This window comes from Perca flavescens, chromosome 12, assembly GCF_004354835.1.
Source record: "Perca flavescens isolate YP-PL-M2 chromosome 12, PFLA_1.0, whole genome shotgun sequence".
NCBI classification, from domain to species: Eukaryota; Metazoa; Chordata; class Actinopteri; order Perciformes; family Percidae; genus Perca; species Perca flavescens.
The window spans coordinates 34,722,839-34,746,844 of record NC_041342.1 but is presented as its reverse complement, the minus strand read 5'-3'; the positions used below and the strand labels follow the sequence as shown (position 1 = coordinate 34,746,844).

The 24,006-nt window shown below is 39.4% G+C and overlaps 4 gene segments (V, D, J or C); all 4 read left to right on the top strand.

Moving 5' to 3' along the window:
* Positions 1-2,665: 2,665 nt before the first annotated feature.
* On the top strand, positions 2,666-3,233 carry LOC114566053 (T cell receptor alpha variable 38-2/delta variable 8-like). The segment is given in 2 exon segments: positions 2,666-2,730; positions 2,818-3,233. Coding segments are annotated over 2 exon segments (462 nt in total).
* Positions 3,234-3,960: 727 nt separating this feature from the next.
* LOC114566051 (T-cell receptor alpha chain V region CTL-F3-like) lies at positions 3,961-13,816 on the top strand. The segment is given in 3 exon segments: positions 3,961-4,164; positions 12,717-13,014; positions 13,690-13,816. Coding segments are annotated over 3 exon segments (468 nt in total).
* A 2,046-nt stretch (positions 13,817-15,862) lies between these two features.
* On the top strand, positions 15,863-16,450 carry LOC114565337 (T cell receptor alpha variable 18-like; the record flags this gene model as incomplete). The annotated part of the segment is given in 2 exon segments: positions 15,863-16,055; positions 16,146-16,450. Coding segments are annotated over 2 exon segments (423 nt in total), but the record flags the coding sequence as incomplete, so codon positions are not given.
* Positions 16,451-19,529: 3,079 nt separating this feature from the next.
* Positions 19,530-23,329, top strand: LOC114566050 (T cell receptor alpha variable 12-3-like). The segment is given in 2 exon segments: positions 19,530-19,624; positions 22,911-23,329. Coding segments are annotated over 2 exon segments (459 nt in total).
* The last annotated feature ends 677 nt before the right edge of the window (positions 23,330-24,006 follow it).

Sequence of the window (24,006 nt, the reverse complement as noted above, 5' to 3'; positions counted from 1 at the left end):
TGGATATGCAACAACTTCAAATTTCATTTAATAGTTGAAGTGGCAAGAAGAACAGTAAGTTGCGGCTGAATCATTTCATTAACAGAGGTGCCATGTCGGCCATTAATGTCTATTGTTGTGGGTTCTGTCGGTTCCCTCCTGTATTCATGATTTGATGTTCACCCAAAATGAGATGACCAATCGACGTATAAAGTAAATGTCTACGTGCTCTAGTCTGCTGACGTTATAGCAGCAAAACCGTGGGGTAACGTAAAGTTACTCTCTTCATTTAAAAAAAAAAAAAGAAAAATATTTCCAACTATGCGATCCAGTTGCTGTGTTTTGAACCTGAGCTGGAGGTTTATTCAATCATTTATTTTCTCTTTCACACATGCATTTACAGATTATTGATCCATAAAGTAAGTGATTAACTTTATTCATTCATTTCATTCATTCATCATTGTTTTTTTCTTCTTTTACATTTATCTTTTTATGTCATTTAGACATAAAACATTATGAAAGTATGAGAGTGCAGAGTCAGAGTTAATTATTTCTTCTACTTTACTACTATTTTAGGCCTCAGAACACAAACTTTTTTTTTTAAGATTATTTTTCTGGGGCTTTTCCCCTTTATTTCAAGTGGCAGTGGATAGAGATGAAAGGGGGAGAGATATGGGGGATGACACGCAGCAAAGGGCAATAGGTCGGATTCAAACCCGAGCCACTGCAGAACTCAGCCAATGTGAGGTGAACGCACTTGAGCTAGAGGCCGCCCCTCGAAACACAAAGTTAAGGAATTGTAAAGTAAGAAAGGAGACAGGCATAACACGTGTTAGGTGTAAAGTAGTCAGTAGGGGGAATAACCCAGGGCTGTGATCAGGTTCCTCCTTCTAATCCACCACCTTAGTGTTGATGAAGACTAAACAGAGAGATCACAGCCTTCTTTATACTTGCTGTAGCTCAGAGTTACTCCACACTGCAGATATGAAGCCTCTGTTCATCTCAGTGTTGCTGGCTGCTATGAGCCTTGGTATGAACACAACTCTGTTTCTTTGATATCAATCCAACATTGATATGATTCTTTAACAGCACACTGATTCTGTTTGTTGCTGTTTTACAGAATGCAGAGCACAAAAAGACAACGTGCTGCAACCAGAAGGAGATGTGACTGGTACTGAAGGAGAGGCAGTAACACTTGGCTGTCAATATAACAGCAGTTCAACTAATGATTATCTCTTCTGGTTGGACAATTGAACCTACTAAGCACCCCCCGGACAATTTGCACTACCCTACCCCACCCATACTGTTCTATTTATTTATTTACAAATGTACATACTGTAATTAGACCTATACATAGCCATAGTCTACTGTTCTTCATACTATTCATCCTGCACATACACTTATTCTTACTACTCTTATGTTACCACACTGCACATAACTGTACATAGCTGTACATACTGTACATATCTGTCTATATGGTTCATTCAGAATATCTGTATTTATTCTGTTTTTCTTATTATATATTCTGCTAATACACTGCATATCTATTTTATTTATACTACTATTATAGTGTCACTGCCACTACATTGCACATATGTGTACATGCTGTTCATACACTGTTCATATTACATAGCCATATATATTCTGCTCTTATAACACTGCAATATATTTCTTGTCCTGTCTATGCACCAGTTGTCTATACTTTGTAAATTACATTGCACTTTTCTGCTTTTTTGCACTTCTGGTTAGACGCAAACTGGATTTCATTGTCTTTGTAATTGTACTCTGCACAATTACAATAAAGTTGAATCTAACCTAATCTAAAAATCTTGGGTGCAAGGAAAATACAATACTCCACAACATCCACCAGAGGGAGTCACACACTGATAAACTTCAATATTTTTCATGATGTAGTCTAGAATCACTTTACAGAGAGACTCAGGGAGGAGCTGAGCTGTTACTGAACTATAGAAGAGAGAGGAACTTCTATATTCAACAGAGATCAATACACAAACCATCAACATTACCTTTATTCAACATGCTGTCACTGCAGCATTGTGTGTTTTCTCTGATGTTTCTCTCAGGTTTGTTAGATTACAGCATGAAAACGTTTCTGAGTATCTGAATGTGAATCATTTTTTTTAGACTTTTACACATATTAACAATTATCTTTTCCTCTAGGTATCAGCTGTGAAGAACTCACTCCAGTAGAGAAAGAAAAGAACAGTTTAGAAGGCAGCTCTGTTACTCTGTCCTACAGATACTCCAAACAAGCTGGATATACTGATTATTTCTACTGGTATCGACAATATCCAGGAAAACCACCAGAGTTTCTCATCTTTCTTGTGGGAACGCAAAATGCTGCAAACTCTGGACTGTCTGCTTCAGTGAGTGTGAGTGACGATAAAACCAAAATAGATCTTCAGATCTCCTCAGCTAAGGTGTCTGACTCTGCTGTGTACTACTGTGCTGTGAAGCCCACAGTGACAGGAAACACCAAAACTCTGTACAAAAACCTTTGGAGCAAAGACAACACAATACTCCACAACATCCACCAGAGGGAGTCACACACTGTTAAACTTCAAGAAAATCACAAATTGTTGAGAGTTCCTCAACAGACGATAAAGAGGAACCAATGATGTGAAGGCCCAGATCCATCAGAGTATCAATGCTCTTCCTCTCTCTCCTCCTCTCTCACTGCAGACATGAAACACTGGCTGACTAACATCCTGATTCTGACTCTCTGGCTAGGTAACTATTTATAATACTGATTGTTCTCCTTTAATCAATCATATTTATTAATGCATCTCTTCATCTTCATGTACTCTTCTTCCCCAGAGTGTAAAGGAGAAGACAGAGTGACCCAGCCACCAGAAGATGTCATTACTACTGAAGGAGAGACAGTTACTCTTGACTGTACATTTGACAGCACTGATCCAAGTCCCACGTTGTTCTGGTACAAACAAGAAGAAAATGATTACCCAAAGATGATGCTGCGACGCTTCTCTGTAAAAACTGATAATTCTAAAGAGCAAGAGAGAGTTGATGCAACAATCAAGGATAAATCAGTTCCTCTGAAGATCCAGAAGCTTCAGCTGTCTGATTCTGCTGTGTACTACTGTGCTCTGCAGCCCACAGTGACAGGAAACACCAAAACTCTGTACAAAAACCTTTGGAGCAAAGACAACACAATACTCCACAACATCCACCAGAGGGAGTCACACACTGTTAAACTTCAATATGATGTAGTCTAGAATCACTTTACTTTAGTAGTGTAACTGAGAGAAGAGAAAATCCAGAGCTACGAGGAGACGGAGAGACTCAGGGAGGAGCTGAGCTGTTACTGAACTATAGAAGAGAGAGGAACTTCTATATTCAACAGAGATCAATACACAAACCATCAACATTACCTTTATTCAACATGCTGTCACTGCAGCATTGTGTGTTTTCTCTGCTGTTTCTCTCAATCCTCACAGGTACATTATGTTAGACTATGCAGCTTAAAGAATTTAATCCTAATAAAATCTGATTGTGAATAATTGCTTAAGTCTTTTACCACATGAAATAACAGAGCTATCTCTTCATTTAGGAGTCAGCTGTGAAGAACTCACTCCAGTAGAGACAGAAGAGAACAGTTTAGAAGGCAGCTCTGTTACTCTGTCCTACAGATACTCCAAACAAGCTGGATATAATGATTATTTCTTCTGGTATCGACAATATCCAGGAAAACCACCAGAATTCATCATCTTTCATTTGGGATCGCAAAATGTAACAAACTCTGGACTGTCTGTTTCAGTAAGTGAGGATAAAACCAAAATGGTTCTCCAGATCTCCTCTGCTGCAGTGACAGACTCTGCTCTGTACTACTGTGCTGTGAGGCCCACAGTGACAGCAAACCCACAGTCTCTGTACAAAAACACAAGCTGACACACTGACGAGCTGCTGGAAGACTTTTTTCTACACTGTTGTACTGAACTTTGTACCTCCACTAGAGGGAGACATTATCAAGTAGGAGGTGCACTACTTCTGCACTGTGTTCAACCATTCAGTCAATAATAAGTGCTGCTGTGAAGAGAACAATTCTCAGACTGAATGTTGAACATCAGCTAGTTTCTCCTGTTGATTTAAACCTTGTTGTAGAGATGGAACATTGGCTGTGGATTATTCTTGCTGCTCTTTTCTTTGGTAAGATAAAAAGAACAACATGGTTTTCGTATTTTCTAAAGATTTATATAAACTGCTGTTCAGAGCAGAAATCTCTGAACAGTTGAGCGCTTTCTGTCCAAAGTAACAATGTACAGTTAACATTTTCCACTGTCTTCTCCTCTCAGTCTGATGGCTTAATTTTCTCTACTTTTTTCAGGAATAATAGCTGGAGACAAAATCTCTCCTGTATGGAATGAAGTCAGTAAAAGAGAAGGAGAATCTGTCACACTCAAATGTGAATATGAGACAATGGATCATACTCCTTTCCTTTACTGGTACAGACATCATTCAGACCTTGAGGCACCTCAGTTTATACTCCGGAAAGGAGCAAGATAAGCTAGTAGTAGTGAATATATCCCAGATAAGCAAAGATATGAATCCATAACAACAGATAAATCAACAGAACTGACCATAAAGAGACTAACCCTGGCAGACACAGGTCTCTACTACTGTGCTCTAGAAACACAGTGATACAAAGTGTAGAAGAGGCTGTACAAAAACCTGAACACAGATATCTGACTACTCTTCAAAGAGGAGGGAAGTGGTATTCAAACCACAGCTTCATATCAGATGGATTCTGATTATTCCAGTTTTATCAGAGTCCCTGTGGTTACAGCTGCTAATGTAACACTGTGGGAGGATTCACAAGAGCAGCAAATCCACATCAATCACAAACCAACTGTATGATGGTTCAAACACAAGACACCATGACAACAAATAAATGGAAACTGACTTACCTACTAAATCCTCTTCATACCCTGTGGACCATTAGGCCACAATTAACTCCTTCCATTGTCCAACATGTTGATCTGCATCCCAAATAGACACTGAAACACTAATACAACTGAAATCACTGGTAGTTTATGTTCCTTATCAGGCCAGCTGACTGTCTTGCCTGGGCCCGGGACGAGATAATGTTAGATAGGCCCCCCCGCGCCCAGATCTCTCCTTTTCCCTTGCTCTTCCTCTCCTCTGCTCTTCCTCTGCTCTCCTGTCAGTCTCTGATCCATCCTGCTCAGACTCTCCGGCATGGCAGCGGGCGGCTCCCGCATCCCTCTGACTCTCTCTTCTCTCTCAGTGGTAGCCTGACCCCACAGTCACATTAGCCACAAAAGAGAGCGACATGCACTCGCTTGTGGGCGCTCCTGGGCGTGCCTAGCCTACCCCTGGTTGCTTGGCAACAGTAAACTCCCAGATAATCTCCTGTGATATCTTTAAGCACGTCTTAAAAGTTATTTCAGAGTTATTGTTAAGTCACAAGAACGGTGTGTATGGATTTAAAAGTATCTGTTTCTCGATAAAAGTAACAAAATATATGAGATAAAATGACAAACATATCAGATATATACATAAACACGATGTCTTGAAGCGTTTTTCGCCATCTTGAATTATTTTCTTCGACTCAAGCAGTTGCTTTGTCGCATTGCTCAGCATTTGCATGAAATAGACTTCTTGTCTATGTTGGCCCTGCCTTGCTCGTGGCAGCGGAAAGCTCGTCACTTGTCGCTGGCAAACGGCCACTCCCATTGAAAATGAATGGCATCCTGTCGCTTTGTCTCTGTCTCTTGTTGCTAAGGTGACTGTAGGGTGACTCTGTCCCTCCGTTGCATGGCAGCGGGCCCCTCCCGCATCAATCTCTCTGTCACCTTACTGCAGCTGGATCGCTCTCTGTCTCATCCTCTCGGACGGAGCTACCAAACTCAACTGTTTCTGTCAAAGATAACGTGTTGTGTCAGGCTTTTAAACTAGCTAATGGATGTTAACATTAGAGCTGTTACAACGTTACAAAAAACATGACATTTTTATCAGTGGCCAAACCATTTTTTGTGTTGGGGGTGGGGGAGGGTTCTTGACCACTATTTCAAGGACAGTTAGGAAGAAAACAAATAAAAAGCTTTTATGTAACTCAAATATTACATATCATTTGCCCCCTTGGCCCGGGACAACAGACCTCCCCGGTGCGTGTATCATCCGATCATTCAATTATTCTATTTAATCTGGCAAACCAAAAACGAAATAACAAATCAATATTTTGTTCTTTTGTTTTTCTGTATTTACAAAAAATTGAAAACTGACGTTTGTTTCATTGCTTTAAGCTCGAAACGGGAAATATAATAAACAAGGAAACCAAAACGAAATAATGGATCAAATTAAGTTTTCTGTTTTTTTCTTTATTTGTTGTAGTAGGTCTAATTACCTCGGTGCCATTCTGCTTGCTTTGCGCATGCGCAGTGGATAGTTTCAAAGGAGTAGGTCGCTGAGCGCCAAAAGCGAAGGGTCCAGTCCCACTTGGTCTAACTTTCCAGTTCAAATGGCACTCGAACCATACTTGTCTTTTATTGAGGACATGTTTATGAATGGAATGCCATATCATGAGATCTCAGTAAAGATGCGAGAAATGGGTGTCCAGCGTGGAAGCTCTGAGATCAGCATTCGGAGACTACTTGCCAAGCATAATATGCGGAGAAAAGGACACGCTTCTGATTCAGACCTTGACATTGCTGTCTCTCGAGCAATAAATGAGGTAACGTTACGTGATATAAAAAAGTAAAACATGTAGCATACTAGACCAGTGGTGTAGTCTACGTGATACGCAGGTAGCCTATACGCTGTATACCCACTAGGAACGGTCAAAGATATCCGTATACCCACTTAAAACAGCGAGATGATACGTAAAAACATCGTTTTGTGACAGAACTTTCACGCGTTCATTCATTAATTCACCCCGTCTGTGTTGTGCAGCACTGAACTGATGTTTTTGGCTTCCATGGCCTGTGAGTGTGTGTGTGTGTGTGTGTGTGTGTGTGTGTGTGTGTATGTGTGTGTGTGTGTGTGTGCAGTTGTAGAAATAACAGTTCCTGGATGCTTGCTCATGCATTTCAGCTGATACAGTAGCTACATACCCTCAGTTTGACAATGGTTTTGGACGATAAGTGTGCTTGAGATGATGTGGACACTTTTTGTGTCCTCACTGTTAATAATATTCTGTAATGAATGAGTGTTGGTGATAAAACTGCACATAGGCCTATGTTCATTGTTATTACTGCTACTGATAAGCCTCTGCTTTCAATTATTGTTAATAGGCTAATAGTTGCAACTTACACTCTTAAATGTGCATTGAAAATTGCCAGCTGATAAAACCTGTGCTCCAGGGACCAGATTCATATAACATCTAAGGCTTCATGTAGCTCCTAACTGGCTGAGTTAAATGGTGATTAACACTAAACTTTAGAAAATCAGTTTGCCCCACCTGCATAGGTGTCATTTACACTAGGGACGCTGGGGACATGTCCCCACCACTTTTTCTGTTTTTTCTCCCAAATGTTCTGAAAACAACAAGAAATGTTAAATAACAAATGTAAGTGCTATGAGCGGGTTTTTTTTTTGGCACAATAAGAAAACATGCAATACAATGTAAATATATATAGAAAACACATATGCATTGTCCAAAAAAAATTACTTAAGCTAAAAGAAAACTATTTACTGATTACTGCATTATATTCAATTATATTTTTATATTCTGAATTGTCACCTGCCACCTGAATTTTGTGTTCCCTTTATATAAATAAATACATTTCCACCATAAATTGGTGCAGAAAATGTCTCCAGAATGCAGGAAATTAAGAGTTTAATGCTCAAAATATTCTGGGGGAGGACCCCCAGATCCCCCAATCGTATATTTATTTAAATAGCATTAAAACATCTTCTAGTCTTGTTCTTGTGACCCCAATATTCAGGATTGTAACGTAGCCAATCATATGCTGTGTTTTGTGTTTTGTCACAACTCTAATCTGAGCCGTTAAATGTCCCCACCACTGTTCAACACAAAGTGACGCCCTTGCCCACCTGTAACTGTCATTGGCTGTGAAAGTCTTTGCAGTGTTGATAACACACTGCCTAAGCAGTCCTTCAGAATGCTCTATAATACATGTACACAACAGATTCTCACACCAAACTCGTAAAATAAGGACGTTTGGTCAGGAGCCTCTCTCGTTCTTATTGACGCTAAAAGGCTCAGTGTTGTATGTTATGTTTGATCGAAAATATTTTATCAATTGTAATAATAATCAGTACTTCAGATAATACTTATTCTAGGATTTTGAATACAGAACTTTTTCTTATGATGTTTTCAACATTGTGTGGTCTTGGGGATTTTACACAACAAGGTTATTCTTAGCCTATTCACTAGTTCCCAACTGTTAATAACATTGTTAACAGACCTCTATCATCTCCTTTAAAAAAAACAAAAAAAAACACAGAATCACACAGTGGAAAGGATGTGGCCAGAAACAGAGGGAATTATCCACTAAAGGAGGCCCTCATCCAGCTACAAGATCAGGAAGCAATAGATATGGAGGACAGTCTGACAAGGTTCTGCACATCTAATCTGACCTGCCAGATGTGCCAGATTGGCATTAACAGATTTGTGCAATCATGGAATGCTCACAGGATTCCAGGTATGTCACATTTCCATTACAAGTTACTCAGTGTAAGTGTTTTATCATTGAACATCACAACAAACATTTCTTGTGTTGTTAAAGAGAGAGGGATACCAAACCACCTAGCAGGGACTGGAACATCAAGAAAAATCACAACCGATCTTCTACCAGATGCCACAGTTGCAGCTGACATGTATGACAGGGACATGGGATCCTCCCTCACCAGAGTATCTTCATTCGGAAGTGACCCCTTTCTGTCTGGGGCCGACAAAGTAAGTGCAGAGCAACACTTCGCACATTATTACCCTGACCTTTCAGTTGTTTTTGACAGTGCTGTCAATTACAACTATGCTCCCTTCAAAGAGGCCTTGATCTACCTCACTGATGTAACAAAGACTTGTTCCTAATTTCATGTGCACTGGATTGTGAGGAGCCTTGTAACGGATTGCTGGACATTAATGTTTGTGGACACCATTATGCAGTTACTACTACAACAGTAGAGGGTGTAAATATACCCTGATAGTATTTACCATACAAGTTTTACTTTATATGTGTATAAAAATGTCAACTGCCTATTTTGTTACCATTAATAAATAATTTTACTGTCATTGTATCCATATTAGACATTATTCACAGGGTCGTTTTATGGAGAAAAAATATATTTATTTTGTACAGAAAGAATAATCAGAGACACATAAATTGTGTAAACAAAGTAAGTCCAGCTTTGCAAATCTCCACAGAAGAGCCTGTCACAACATCTTGCCTCATTTAGGCCTACTAGTTCTTATAAAATCATTGTGGGCTGAGAATAATAATGTAGCATTAAAACATCTTGCCTCATTTAGGCTTACTAGCTCTTATAAAATCACTGTGGGCTGAGAACAAAAATATAGCATAAAAACATCTTGCCACATTTAGGCCTACTAGCTCTTATAAAATCATTGTTGGCTGAGAACAATAATGTAGCCTACAAGCTCTTCGCATTTACTCTTCGCGTGCCAGCTCTCTCATGACATTTACTACACCAGAAAGGCCAGTGACTCTGTGAATGTTGATGGAAAAATCATCTGCTCTGTACTTCAAACACATTGAGGAATTCTGAAGCCACACAGTAGTGCAGGATCTGCATCCCACTAAACTTTCACAGCATGCTGCAAATACTGGATCTTCCATGATTTCTGCCAGTGTAAGAAATAAATATTAGAGGTCTGAAAACACAATACAAGATATACTATATGAAGAATGAAAAATATTTTCCAATTGAATGTCAGACAGCGTTTCAAAAAGCATTCTTTATGTAACTGAGTCTATGTATGGCATAAGTTCAGTGAGAATTAACAAATTCCTTTCTCTGGCTACAGATGCTCCAAGCACACCCCATACCACTTAACATCATGGATGTAAATTCCTGAAGTATGCTTAAGGAATGGCTCTGTTTTTACGGATAGGTTTTCTTAATCTCAATTGGCTATACAAAGAACACCAGGAGCAGGACACTTAAGCTTTTAACCCCTTAACACTCCTGTAAAATTAGCCAAAAAAGCTTATGCATTAACTCTTAACCCAGACATAATAAAATTTATACTGCTTTTATTCTGTTTTTAACTCTCTTGTGTATGCATTCGCAGTGTATTTATTTATTTATTAATTATAGGGAACTGTGTGGTGTATACGAATGTGTGTTTATGTGTGAGCTGCTGGACACTTGAATTTCCCCACGGGGATGAATAAAGTATCTTCTATCTATCTATCTATCTTATCCAAGGCATACCCATAGTAAATTGGATGCTGTTCTTAAACCATTTGTTCTACATGCATGTCTATGGTTTCTTTTGAAAGGTAACACTCTGAGGCTTCTTTACCAACAGTTAGAATTAGTGTTCGTGCTATTGGCTTTGAGTAATAGAAGTTTGAAAATACTGGAGAATAAATTTTTATGTCCGCCTGAATTTTTTTTTTATAGAAAAATGCCTGTAGATGACTATTGCTGGGACCTATTAGCCTGAAAACACAATGGGGCTATAGCAAGAACTTACACAGTCCCAGTTATGAGATATCAATATCTCATAAAATGAATATTTTACACCCGTTTTTGTATGGGTATATGTCTAGATGGACATTTTGGTGACTTTATAAAGACCCTTGGTAATGATGGTCACATACCTAGACTAAAAAGACTGCTACCCATGAACATTTGATATTACTGTCATCATTCATGGCTCTATTGAAAGGTTACATTAATACGTATTCTATCTCATATCCAGAATCACTATCAGTATTTCTGACACAGAGTAACAGAAGTATAAACACAATAAATTGCAGTTTTCTAACTTTGTGTGTAAAAAAAGTCAAAACAAGTGGTAAGGTGGAAAAGTAGTGTATAAAAGGTAACAAAATATTTACAGCTATTAACATATCTAAATATGTACTGCATAAAAGTAGTAATTAAACATTTTATCATACCCATTAACATATTTGAAGTGCAGTTATTTAATCTAACACCATATATATAACATCAAAAGCATTTATAAATTAGCTCATGTTAGCCCTTTATCTCACAATGTTTGCTACAAACCCCGAAGCAGTATGCACGTTTAACAGTTACCAAACACTACCTCCCCATTGTTTAGTTAACAAACATTTACAATAGTCGAAACACATTTGCAATCAAACGGTAAACAGACACGTCTCTCAGGCATTAAAGTGTTAAGTGATGCTAGAGTCTCTGTATCGCTGCCTCCCATGTCGCTACAGTTAAGCTAACGTCTGTAATAGCAGAAGCGGTTTTCAGCCGTCTCAGTTCATTTAGAGCTCATTCTCTACCGGCTGCCATTCGGGTGCTGTAGATCATCACTTCCGCATGCTTTAGAGTCACGGCAGCTTTTTGAACAGTCTCTCCTTTCAACTCTGGCCATTTGCAGCTCGTCAACTTGTGTTCCTCTTTACTTCAGATTTCTCCTTTTTTAAAGCCCCGGACGAACGAAGCACGTTGGTTCTGCACAATTCAACAATCATCAAAAAGTTTTTCTCCAGTGTGACTTGACAACAACAAAATGGTACAACATATTGCAACAAGTCTGTTAACCAGAGGAAGCATAACAGAGAGGTGAAGATACAGATCTATGAAGAGACAGACATTAAGGGAGGAGCTGAGCTGTTACTGAACTATAGAAGAGAGAGGAACTTCTATATTTCTATACAGAGTTCAATACACAAACCATCAACAATACCTTTATTCAACATGCTGTCACTGCAGCATTTTGTGTTTTATCTGATGTTTCTCATTATTCTAACAGGTATGTTAGATTCTACATTGAGGACAACTTTAATTTCAATATTTTATATATCTATTCATTTGAATCAATAAGTTTTATGAAATGCTATGAGAAATGATCTCTTCCTTTAGGTGTCAGCTGTGAAGAACTCACTCCAGTCAAGACAGAACAGAACAGTTTAGAAGACAGCTCTGTTACTCTGTCCTACAGATACTCCAAACAAGCTGATAACAATGATTATTTCTTCTGGTATCGACAATATCCAGGAAAACAACCAGAGTTCCTCATATCTCATTTAGGAAAAGGAGGAATATTGACAAGTCCAATCCCTGGAATGAAGATTGAAGTGGAGGACAAAATAATCCTCATGAACATCTCCTCAGCTGCAGTGTCTGACTCTGCTGTGTACTACTGTGCTGTGAAGCCCACAGTGACAGGAAACACCAAAACTCTGTACAAAAACCTTTGGAGCAAAGACAACACAATACTCCACAACATCCACCAGAGGGAGTCACACACTGTTCAGGACAATCATAGTTGTTGAGAGATCCTCAACAGATGATAAAGAGGAAGGACCAATGATGTGAAGGACCAGATCCATCAGAGTATCAATGCTCTTCCTCTCTCTCCTCCCCTCTCACTGCAGACATGAAACACTGGCTGACTAACATCCTGATTCTGACTCTCTGGCTAGGTATCTCTTTAAACATACTAATTGTTCTCCATTAATCAATCATATTTATTAATTAATCTCCTCCTCTGCATGTTCTCTCTATATTGATTCATCTTTTTCTCTGCATGTTCTCTTCTTCCCCAGAGTGTAAAGGAGAAGACAGTGTGAACCAGCCAACAGGAGATGTCTTTGCTAATGAAGGAGAGACAGCTACTCTTGACTGTACATTTGAGACTAGTGACACATATCCCTATTTGTTCTGGTACAAACAAGAAGTCAATGATTTCCCAAAGTACATGCTGAAGCGTTACTCAAACACAAAAGAGAATGCTCCAGAGTTCCAGAAAGAAAGATTTTATGCTACAATTAACAAGACATCAGTTCCTCTGAAGATCCAGAAGCTTCAGCTGTCTGACTCTGCTGTGTACTACTGTGCTCTGCAGCCCACAGTGACAGGAAACACCAAAACTCTGTACAAAAACCTTTGGAGCAAAGACAACACAATACTCCACAATGTCCACCAGAGGGAGTCACACACTGATGAACTTCAATATGATGTAGTCTAGAATCACTTTACCTTAGAAGAGTAACTGAGAGAAGTGAAAATCCAGAGCTACGAGGAGACGGAGAGACTCAGGGAGGAGCTGAGCTGTTACTGAACTATAGAAGAGAGAGGAACTTCTATATTCAACAGAGATCAATACACAAACCATCAACATTACCTTTATTCAACATGCTGTCACTGCAGCATTGTGTGTTTTCTCTGTTGTTTCTTTACATTCTAACAGGTATGTTAGATTATGCAGCATGAAAAAGTTTTATTCTAATCATTTTTGAATGTGAATAATGTATTTAGTCTTCTATCACATTTACAACATGAAATAACAGAGTTATCTCTTCCTTTAGGTATCAGCTGTGAAGAACTCACTCCAGTAGAGACAGAAGAGAACAGTTTAGAAGGCAGCTCTGTTACTCTGTCCTACAGATACTCCAAACAAGCTGAATATACTGATTATTTCTTCTGGTATCGACAATATCCAGGAAAACCACCAGAGTTCATCATCTTTCACTTTGGAACGGAAAATAAAACAAACTCTGGACTGTCTGTTTCCGTAAGTGAGGATAAAACCAAAATGATTCTCCAGATCTCCTCTGCTGCAGTGACAGACTCTGCTCTGTACTACTGTGCTGTGAGGCCCACAGTGACAGCAAACCCACAGTCTCTGTACAAAAACACAAGCTGACACACTGACAAGCTGCTGGAAGACTTTTTTCTACACTGTTGTACTGAACTTTGTACCTCCACTAGAGGGAGACATTATCAAGTAGGAGGTGCACTACTTCTGCACTGTGTTCAACCATTCAGTCAATAATAAGTGCTGCTGTGAAGAGAACAATTCTCAGACTGAATGTTGAACATCAGCTAGTTTCTCCTGTTGATTTAAACCTTGTTGTAGAGATGGAACATTGGCTGTGGATTATTCTTGCTGCTCTTTTCTTTGGTAAGATACAAAGAACAACATGGTTTTAGTATTTTCTAAAGATTTATATAAACTGCAGTTCAGAGCAGAAATCTCTTAACAGTTGAACTGTTTCCGTCCAGAGTAGAAATGTACAGTTGACATTTTCCACTGTCTTCTCCTCTTAGCTTCATGAACAATGTAAGTATAATGGCTTCATTTTCTCTACTTTTTCAGGATTAATAGCTGGAGACAACATCTATCCTGTAAAACCGCATGAAGTCCATAAAAGAGAAGGAGAATCTGTTACACTCAGATGTGACTATGAGACTAATATCTACAATGTCTACCTTTACTGGTACAGACATCATTCAGACCTTCAGGCACCTCAGTTTATACTCTTGAAAGGAGCTAGTAGTGGTGAATATATCCCAGATAAGCAACGATATAAATCCATAACAACAGAGAAAACAACTGAACTGACCATAAAGAGACTAACCCTGGCAGACACAGGTCTCTACTACTGTGCTCTAGAAACACAGTGATACAAAGTGTAGAAGAGGCTGTACAAAAACTTGAACACAGATATCTGACTACTCTTCAAAGTGGAGGGAAGTGGTATTCAAACCACAGCTTCATATCAGATGGAGTCTGATTATTCCAGTTTTATCAGAGTCCCTGTGGTTACAGCTGCTAATGTAACACTGTGGGAGGATTCACATGAGCAGCAAATCCACATCAATGACAAACCAACTGTATGATGGTTTAAACACAAGACAACATGACAACAAATAAATGGACACTGACTTACCTACTAAATCCTCTTCATACCCTGTGGGCCATTAGGCCACAATGTTAAAATTTCCCATAGACTTTAATGGAAAATCTTCAGGAAATCGCTTAACATAGCTCAAAACAACCCCTCTTTGGGGCGATGCTGTATCGCCATACCTTAATTTAGAAAAATAATTAAAAGTTTAAACCGAAGACAAGACTTTGGACTTTTTTGGGCTGAATGGGCATTCTGATATCAAGGTCAGTTTCTGCCAAATTACAGGTTATGTATCGTCCCATTTCTGTGTATGGGACGTAATGTTGAGAGCCAGAGGGGAGGACAGACGGGAGAGCTGCAGTATGATTTTCTGAAAGTTTTCCAAACAAATTGCTCTCTCCACTACAGTTTTCACTCTTCATACATCATGGTTGGTCAAAATGTAGGAAATGTTGTGCCGGTCGCAGACATGTAACTAAGGAATCCAAAAGGACTTAAACTTTTGGCTCTGTTCATACCAACTGCCAATAGAAACAATGAAAATAGATAGGCCACATTGAGCTCCTTCCATTGTTCAACATGTTGATCTGCATCCCAAATAGAGACTGAAATATATACAACTGAAATCACTGGTAGTTTATATTCCATAACATCATAATTCACTGAAAAACTCAGTAGAATCACATTTTTACCACAGAAGATTTTAATAATTTAAGAATTTCATGAAAACAGAAGATTCCCCAACAACTCCACCATCTTTGAATTTGACCTCAAATGGCTGCAGAAGACCAAAAGATACTAAACTGTCACTTTACATTCAAGAAACATTCTGAAAAGAGCATGAAACGTAACATGTTGAAATATTAAGTCTCAGTTTACTTTCAAACTTTCTAGAAAGAAATATTAAAAGGCATTCACAGGTTAACTCCAATTACCACCTTTCATACTTTTGACAACAATGTAAATCTGCTCCTGATGTAAAACAGGAACCATGTCAGCTGAAAACTACAAAGAGAAATTTTACACTAGGAAAGGAGAGAGGCACAACATGTGTTAGGTGTAAAGTAGTCAGTAGGGGGAATAACCCAGGGCTGTGATCAGGTTCCTCCTTCTAATCCACCACCTTAGTGTTGATGAAGACTAAACAGAGAGATCACAGCCTTCTTTATACTTGCTGTAGCTCAGAGTTACTCCACACTGCAGATATGAAGCCTCTGTTCATCTCAGTGTTGCTGGCTGCTATGAGCCTTGGTATGAACACAACTCTGTTTCTTTGATATCAATCCAACATTGATATGATTCTTTAACAGCACACTGATTCTGTTTGTTGCTGTTTTACAGAATGCAGAGCACAAAAAGACAACGTGCTGCAACCAGAAGGAGATGTGACTGGTACTGAAGGAGAGGCAGTAACACTTGGCTGTCAATATAACAGCAGTACAACTAGTAATAATCTCTTCTGGTACAAACAGGATGGAAACAACAGCCCCAAATTCATTCTGATGCGCGTTCAAGGGGATGAAGGGAACACACCAGACGAGTTCAGGGAGAGATTTTCATCTACACTCAATTCCAAGTTAAGATCCGTTCCTCTGAAGATCCAGAAGCTTCAGCTGTCTGACTCTGCTGTGTACTACTGTGCTCTGAGGCCCACAGTGACAGGAAACACCAAAACTCAGTACAAAAACCTTAGGAGCAAAGACAACACAATACTCCACAACATCCACCAGAGGGAGTCACACACTGTTAAACTTCAATATGATGTAGTCTAGAGTCTACAGAGCTACGAGGAGATGGAGAGACTCAGGGAGGAGCTGAGCTGTTACTGAACTATAGAAGAGAGAGGAACTTCTATATTCAACAGAGATCAATACACAAACCATCAACATTACCTTTATTCAACATGCTGTCACTGCAGCATTGTGTGTTTTCTCTGATGTATCTTTCAATTTCAACAGGTAAGTTAGATTATGAAGCATGAAAAAGTTTTATTCTAATAACATCTGAAAGTGAATCATGTATTAAGTCTTTTACAACATGAAATAACAGAGTTATTTCTTCATTTAGGAGTCAGCTGTGAAGAACTTACTCCAGCTGAGAAAGAAAAGAACAGTTTAGAAGGCAGCTCTGAAAGTCTGTCCTACAAATACTCCAAACAAGCTGAATATAATGATTATTTCTTCTGGTACCGACAATATCCAGAAAAACCACCAGAGTTCATCATCATTCACTTGGGAACGGAAGATAAAACAAACTCTGGACTGTCTGTTTCAGTGAGTGAGGATAAAACCAAAATTATTCTCAAGATCTCCTCTGCTGCAGTGACAGACTCTGCTGTGTACTACTGTGCTGTGAGGCCCACAGTGACAAAAAACCCACAGTCTCTGTACAAAAACCTTTAGAGCAAAGATAACACAATACTCCACAACGTCCACAAGAGGGAGTCACACACTGTTAAACTTCAATAATTTTCATCATGTAGTATAGAAACAATTTACCTTAGATGTTTAGCTGAGAACAGAGAAAATCCAGAGCTACGAGGAGACAGAGAGACTCAGGGAGGAGCTGAGCTGTTACTGAACTATAGAAGAGAGAGGAACTTCTATATTCAACAGAGATCAATACACAAACCATCAACATTACCTTTATTCAACATGCTGTCACTGCAGCTTTGTGTGTTTTCTCTTATGTTTCTCTCCATTCTAACAGGTATGTTAGATTATGCAGCATGACAAATTTATACTTCAATAACATCTGCATGTGAATCATTTGAGCATTGTACAACAAGAAATAACAGAGTTATCTCTTCCTTTAGGTATCAGCTGTGAAGAACTCACTCCAGTCCAGAAAGAAGAGAACAGTTTAGAAGGCAGCTCTGTTACTCTGTCCTGTAGATACTCCAAAGGTTCTGCTGATTATTTCTTCTGGTATTGACAATATTCAGGAAAGCCACCAGAGTTCCTCATCTCTCATCTGGAATCAGGAGAAATAATGCAAACTACAAACTCTGGACTGTCTGTTTCAGTAAGTGAGGATAAAACGAAAATAGTTCTTCAGATCTCCTCTGCTGCAGTGACAGACTCTGCTCTGTACTACTGTGCTGTGAGGCCCACAGTGACAGCAAACCCACAGTCTCTGTACAAAAACACAAGCTGACACACTGACAAGCTGCTGGAAGACTTTTTTCTACACTGTTGTACTGAACTTTGTACCTCCACTAGAGGGAGACATTATCAAGTAGGAGGTGCACTACTTCTGCACTGTGTTCAACCATTCAGTCAATAATAAGTGCTGCTGTGAAGAGAACAATTCTCAGACTGAATGTTGAACATCAGCTAGTTTCTCCTGTTGATTTAAACCTTGTTGTAGAGATGGAACATTGGCTGTGGATTATTCTTGCTGCTCTTTTCTTTGGTAAGATACAACGAACAACATGGTTTTAGTATTTTCTAAAGATTTATATAAACTGCAGTTCAGAGCTGAAATCTCTGAACAGTTGAGCGCTTTCTGTCCAGAGTAACACTATACAGTTTACATTTTCCACTGTCTTTTCCACTCAGTCTAATGGCTTCATATTCTCTACTTTTTTCAGGAATAATAGCTGGAGACAAAATCTCTCCTGTAGGGAATGAAGTCAGTGAAAGAGAAGGAGAATCTGTCACACTTGAATGTGAATATGAGACAACGGATCGTAGTCCTTTACTTTCCTGGAACAGACATCATTCAGACCTTCAGGCACCTCAGTTTATACTCTGGAAAGGAGCAAGAGGAGCTAGTAGTGGTGAATATATCCCAGATAAGCAAAGATATGAATCCATAACAACAGAGAAAACAACTGAACTGACCATAAAGACACTAACCCTGGCAGACACAGGTCTCTACTACTGTGCTCTAGAAACACAGTGATACAAAGTGTAGAAGAGGCTGTACAAAAACCTGAACACAGATATCTGACTACTCTTCAAAGAGGAGGGAAGTGGTATTCAAACCACAGCTTCATGTCAGATGGATTCTGATTATTCCAGTTTTATCAGAGTCCCTGTGGTTACAGCTGCTACTGTATCAATGTGGGAGGATTCACATGAGCAGCAAATCCACATCAATGACAAACCAACTGTATGATGGTTCAAACACAGACACCATGACAACAAAGAAATGGACACTGACTTACCTACTAAATCCTCTTCATACCATGTGGGCCATTAGGCCACAATGAGCTCCTCCCATTGCTCATAATGTTGATCTGCATCCCAAATAGACTCGGAAACTATAATAATAATAATAATAATAATAATAATAATAATAATAATAAAACTGAAATCACTGGTATTTTATATCCCATAACATCATAATTCACAGAAGAACTCAGTAGAATCACATTTTTACCGCCAAAGATTTTACTAACTAAAAGATACTAAACTGTCACTTTACATTCTAGAAACATTATGAAAAGAGCATAAAACGTAACACATTGAAATCATAGACTGTTAATATTAATGGACAGAGCATGTGTGACATCACCCATTGGTTTGTGCAGAGCTGCTCTGAGTCGTTGACTTTACAGTTACGGGTGCTGCCATCTTGGCTGCATTAAAAACAGATGTGATGATTGTAAGATGAGAGGGTGGAGCTGGGGAGGAGCGAGGGAGGAGACTGACTGAAGCTGTGAACTCTGTATACACCCACCTGCATCGGCAACCTGGCCATAGCTGCTGCTAACAAAGTTCGAAGAAGAACATTGCTCATCTGCTGTCTGTTTGGCTTTAACAACTCCAAAGACATGTTGCTTTACCGGTTTTTACTTTTCTCTCCCTTTATAGGTGAGTGTTAGAACAGAGATCAAAGTCTCATATAACCTGCTGTATTAACCAGTTACTTCATAACTAGAGGTTTATCTGTGTAAGTTAATGATAACTGACGTGAATAATACTCATTTTGCAGCTCTGGGTTCCATGAACAGCATAAATCCAAAAAGTACTGAAGAACATGTTGCAGAGGGTAGAAACATCAACCTGACCTGTACATATGAGGGTGCTATCTACAATATCCAGTGGTACCGACAATACCAGAGATCCAGACCAGAGTTCCTGCTCTCCATCACAGAGGCAGGATCATTTTATCCAACTGATTCTGATTTCTCAGCTCACATTGACAAGAAAGGGAAACGTGTTGGTCTCGAGATCATCTCAGCTAAGGTGTCTGACTCTGCTGTGTACTACTGTGCTCTGAGGCCCACAGTGACAGGAAACACCAAAACTCTGTACAAAAACCTTTGGAGCAAAGACAACACAATACTCCACAACATCCACCAGAGGGAGTCACACACTGATAAACTTCAATATTTTTCATGATGTAGTCTAGAATCACTTTACCTTAGTAGTGTGAATGAGAGAAGTGAAAATCCAGAGCTACGAGGAGACAGAGAGACTCAGGGAGGAGCTGAGCTGTTACTGAACTATAGAAGAGAGAGGAACTTCTATATTCAACAGAGATCAATACACAAACCATCAACATTACCTTTATTCAACATGCTGTCACTGCAGCATTGTGTGATTTCTCTGATGTATCTTTCCATCCTCACAGGTATGTTAGACTATGCGGCATGAAAACGTTTTCTTCCAATAACATCTGAATGTTAATCATGTATTAAGTCTTTTAAAACATTAAATAACAGAGTTATGTCTTCCTTTAGGTATCAGTTGTGAAGAACTCACTCCAGTAGAGAAAGAAGAGAACAGTTTAGAAGGCAGCTCTGTTACTCTGTCCTACAGATACTCCAAACAGTCATTAAGTGATTATTTCTTCTGGTATCGACAATATCCAGGAAAACCACCAGAGTTCATCATCTCCAACTCTGCTTCAGGAGAAGTAGGAACTAATCTATTCCATGGACTGAAGATTAAAGTGGAGGACAAACAAATCCATATGAACATCTCCTCAGCTAAGGTGTCTGACTCTGCTGTGTACTACTGTGCTGTGCAGTCCACAGTGACAGGAAACACCAAAACTCTGTACAAAAACCTTTACAGTTTTTTACAATTGCTTACACACTAAAATTAAAACTTTCCCACAATTAGCAAAACCTTACACTCAAGGAGCAAAACACTAGGCTAGATTTGCACAACTGTAAGCACATTGTCAGCTTCACACTTTTTGCAAAACATTACACACAGTGATTGCAAAACACTAAAAACACTTGTATGCATTTGACACAGAAATTTATCATGATGTCACTTCCTTGCAATTTCAAAGCAAAGGCTTTCAAATGAACACACCCATGAACCAATTGATTAAACACAGCCACCAGGTATGCAAACACATGACTGCTAAATTGTAGACACACCAATCAGGTTTAAGCACTATATAAAATGCAGCAGGTAAGTTCACCTGCCTTCAACCAAAATGGAAGGAGTCAGAAGAAGAAGAAGAATGAGAGTTAGAGGAGGAAAAGGAGGTAGAGGAAGAGGAAGAGGCCCAGCCAGAGGTAGAGGCACACTAGTTGACCATGTTGTGAACCACGGATTGATGCTGAGGGAGACTGGACTAAGAGTCAGCTAAATCTTAGTAGATATACAGCGGCATCTGTCATAAGGACATTTAGACAAGGAAACAGGTCAAAGAAAAGTCTGTCTCCAGTTACAGTAATCAGCTGCTCATTGGATGCACCATATCAGCACTGTTGATACCCCTCCCTGGGACATGAGGATTGAGGGTCGAGAACGACAAGGAGGAAGGGGGCCATATTCACGCAAGGGTTTACGATCTCTGGCCCCAGGCTCAGGTACCCCTCACTGAGGCCCCAGGCTCAGGCCCCAGGCTCAGGTACCCCTCATTGAGGCCCCAGGCTCAGGTAGCCCTCATTGAGGCCATGGAGGACCCCTGTGACCAAATCTACGCTGCAGCTGTGCAAGGATGGATTCGACATTCAAAACGGTTCTTCCCACGTTGTCTTGCCAATGAGGATATGTCCTGTGATGTTGATGAAATTCTCTTGGCCGGATCCAGCTAGGCGAAGACATAATGTCTAGTATTTTCTGTACTTTTTCAGATCTTTTTTTTGTTTTGTCTGTTTTTCTGTGATTGTAACCTGTACTGGATAGAATATTTTAGGTTTGTTGTTTGTGGAGCTAACAGTGTTAAGTACACTACTGTCGTAGAATGAAATCTGGGACATGTTTTGTTGTTGATTCTCCATGTTGACTGATTTGGGTATATGGAGAGAAATAAATTATATTTCCTCAGTCTGCAGCATTGGTCTTGTGTAGTGTTTGGTGAACTTATTGTAAATTTCTCTGTGTAATTCATTTACAGTACTCTAATCACTGAGAAGTAGAATTGCTAAAAGTGTTTTAGGTTAGCAACAGCAGTGTGTGTATGGTTAAAACTTAATTAAGTCAAATGAAAGGTGTGTGTTTCATATGGTAACAACATATGTTTTTTATAAATTAGTGTATAGCTTTTGCAAGAGTGTTTCATTTTGCAAAGGTGCAAAGGTGTTTTGCTAATTGGGTGTAGTGTTTTGAAAACACGGGCCCTGTTTTGAAAATCGTGATTAAGAAATCCAAAAAAACTGTAAAGCAAAGACAACACAATACTCCACAACATCCACTAGATGGAGTCACACAGTGTTAAACTTTAAGACAATCACACAACAACTCCACCAACATCAGAAACATCCACCAAAGGTCTTCTTTCTCTTCACTGCTGTTTTATCTTTTCACCTTTCAGCAAAAGGTTATTCTCTGGCCCCGCCCACTGATGTTTAACTCAACCAATGAGATTATTTCTGTCTCCAGAGCAGAAATGTTTGAGGAACTAAAAGCACAATCAGCTTGATGTTGAGAAGAAGGGCTGCACATCAGAGAGGCTGTTTAGTTTCTCATTCTACTGCAGTGGAAGAACATTGCTCATCTGCTGTCTGTTTGGCTTTAACAACTCCAAAGACATGTTGCTTTACCTGTTTTTACTTTTCTCTCCCTTTATAGGTGAGTGTTAGAAGAGTGCTCAAAGTCTCATATAACCTGCTGTATTAACCAATTATTTCATAACTAGAGGTTTATCTGTGTAAGTTAATGATAACTGACGTGAATAATACTCATTTTGCAGCCCTGGGTTCCATGAACAGCATAAAGCCAGAAAGTACTGAAGAACATGTTGCAGAGGGCAGAAACATCAACCTGACCTGTACATATGAGGGTGTTATCTCCAACATCCAGTGGTACCGACAATACCAGAAATCCAGACCAGAGTTCCTGCTCTACATCACAGAGGGAGGATTGATTCATCCAACTGGTTCTGATTACTCAGCTCACATTGACAAGTCAAAGAAACGTGTTAAACTGGAGATCTCCTCAGCTAAGGTGTCTGACTCTGCTGTGTACTACTGTGCTCTGCAGCCCACAGTGACAGGAAACACCAAAACTCTGTACAAAAACCTTTGGAGCAAAGACAACACAATACTCCACAACATCCACCAGAGGGAGTCACACACTGTTAAACTACACATTTTTCATGATGTAGTCTAGGAGCCTCAGGGAGGAGCTGAGCTGTTACTGAACTATAGAAGAGAGAGGAACTTCTATATTCAACAGAGTTCAATACACAAACCATCAACATTACCTTCATTCAACTTGTTGTCACTGCAGCATTGTGTGTTTTCAATATCCAAGAAACCACCAGAGTTCATCATCTTTCATTTGGGATCGCAAAATGAAACAAACTCTGGACTGTCTATTTCCGTAAGTGAGGATGAAACGAAAATAGTTCTTCAGATCTCCTCTGCTGCAGTGACAGACTCTGCTCTGTACTACTGTGCTGTGAGGCCCACAGTGACAGCAAACCCACAGTCTCTGTACAAAAACACAAGCTGACACACTGACAAGCTGCTGGAAGACTTTTTTTTTACGCTGTTGTACTGAACTTTGTACCTCCACTAGAGGGAGACATTATCAAGTAGGAGGTGCACTACTTCTGCACTGTTGTGTTCAACCATTCAGTCAATAATAAGTGCTGCTGTGAAGAGAACAATTCTCAGACTGAATGTTGAACATCAGCTAGTTTCTCCTGTTGATTTAAACCTTGTTGTAGAGATGGAACATTGGCTGTGGATTATTCTTGCTGCTCTTTTCTTTGGTAAGATACAAAGAACAACATGGTTTTAGTATTTTCTAAAGATTTATATAAACTGCAGTTCAGAGCAGAA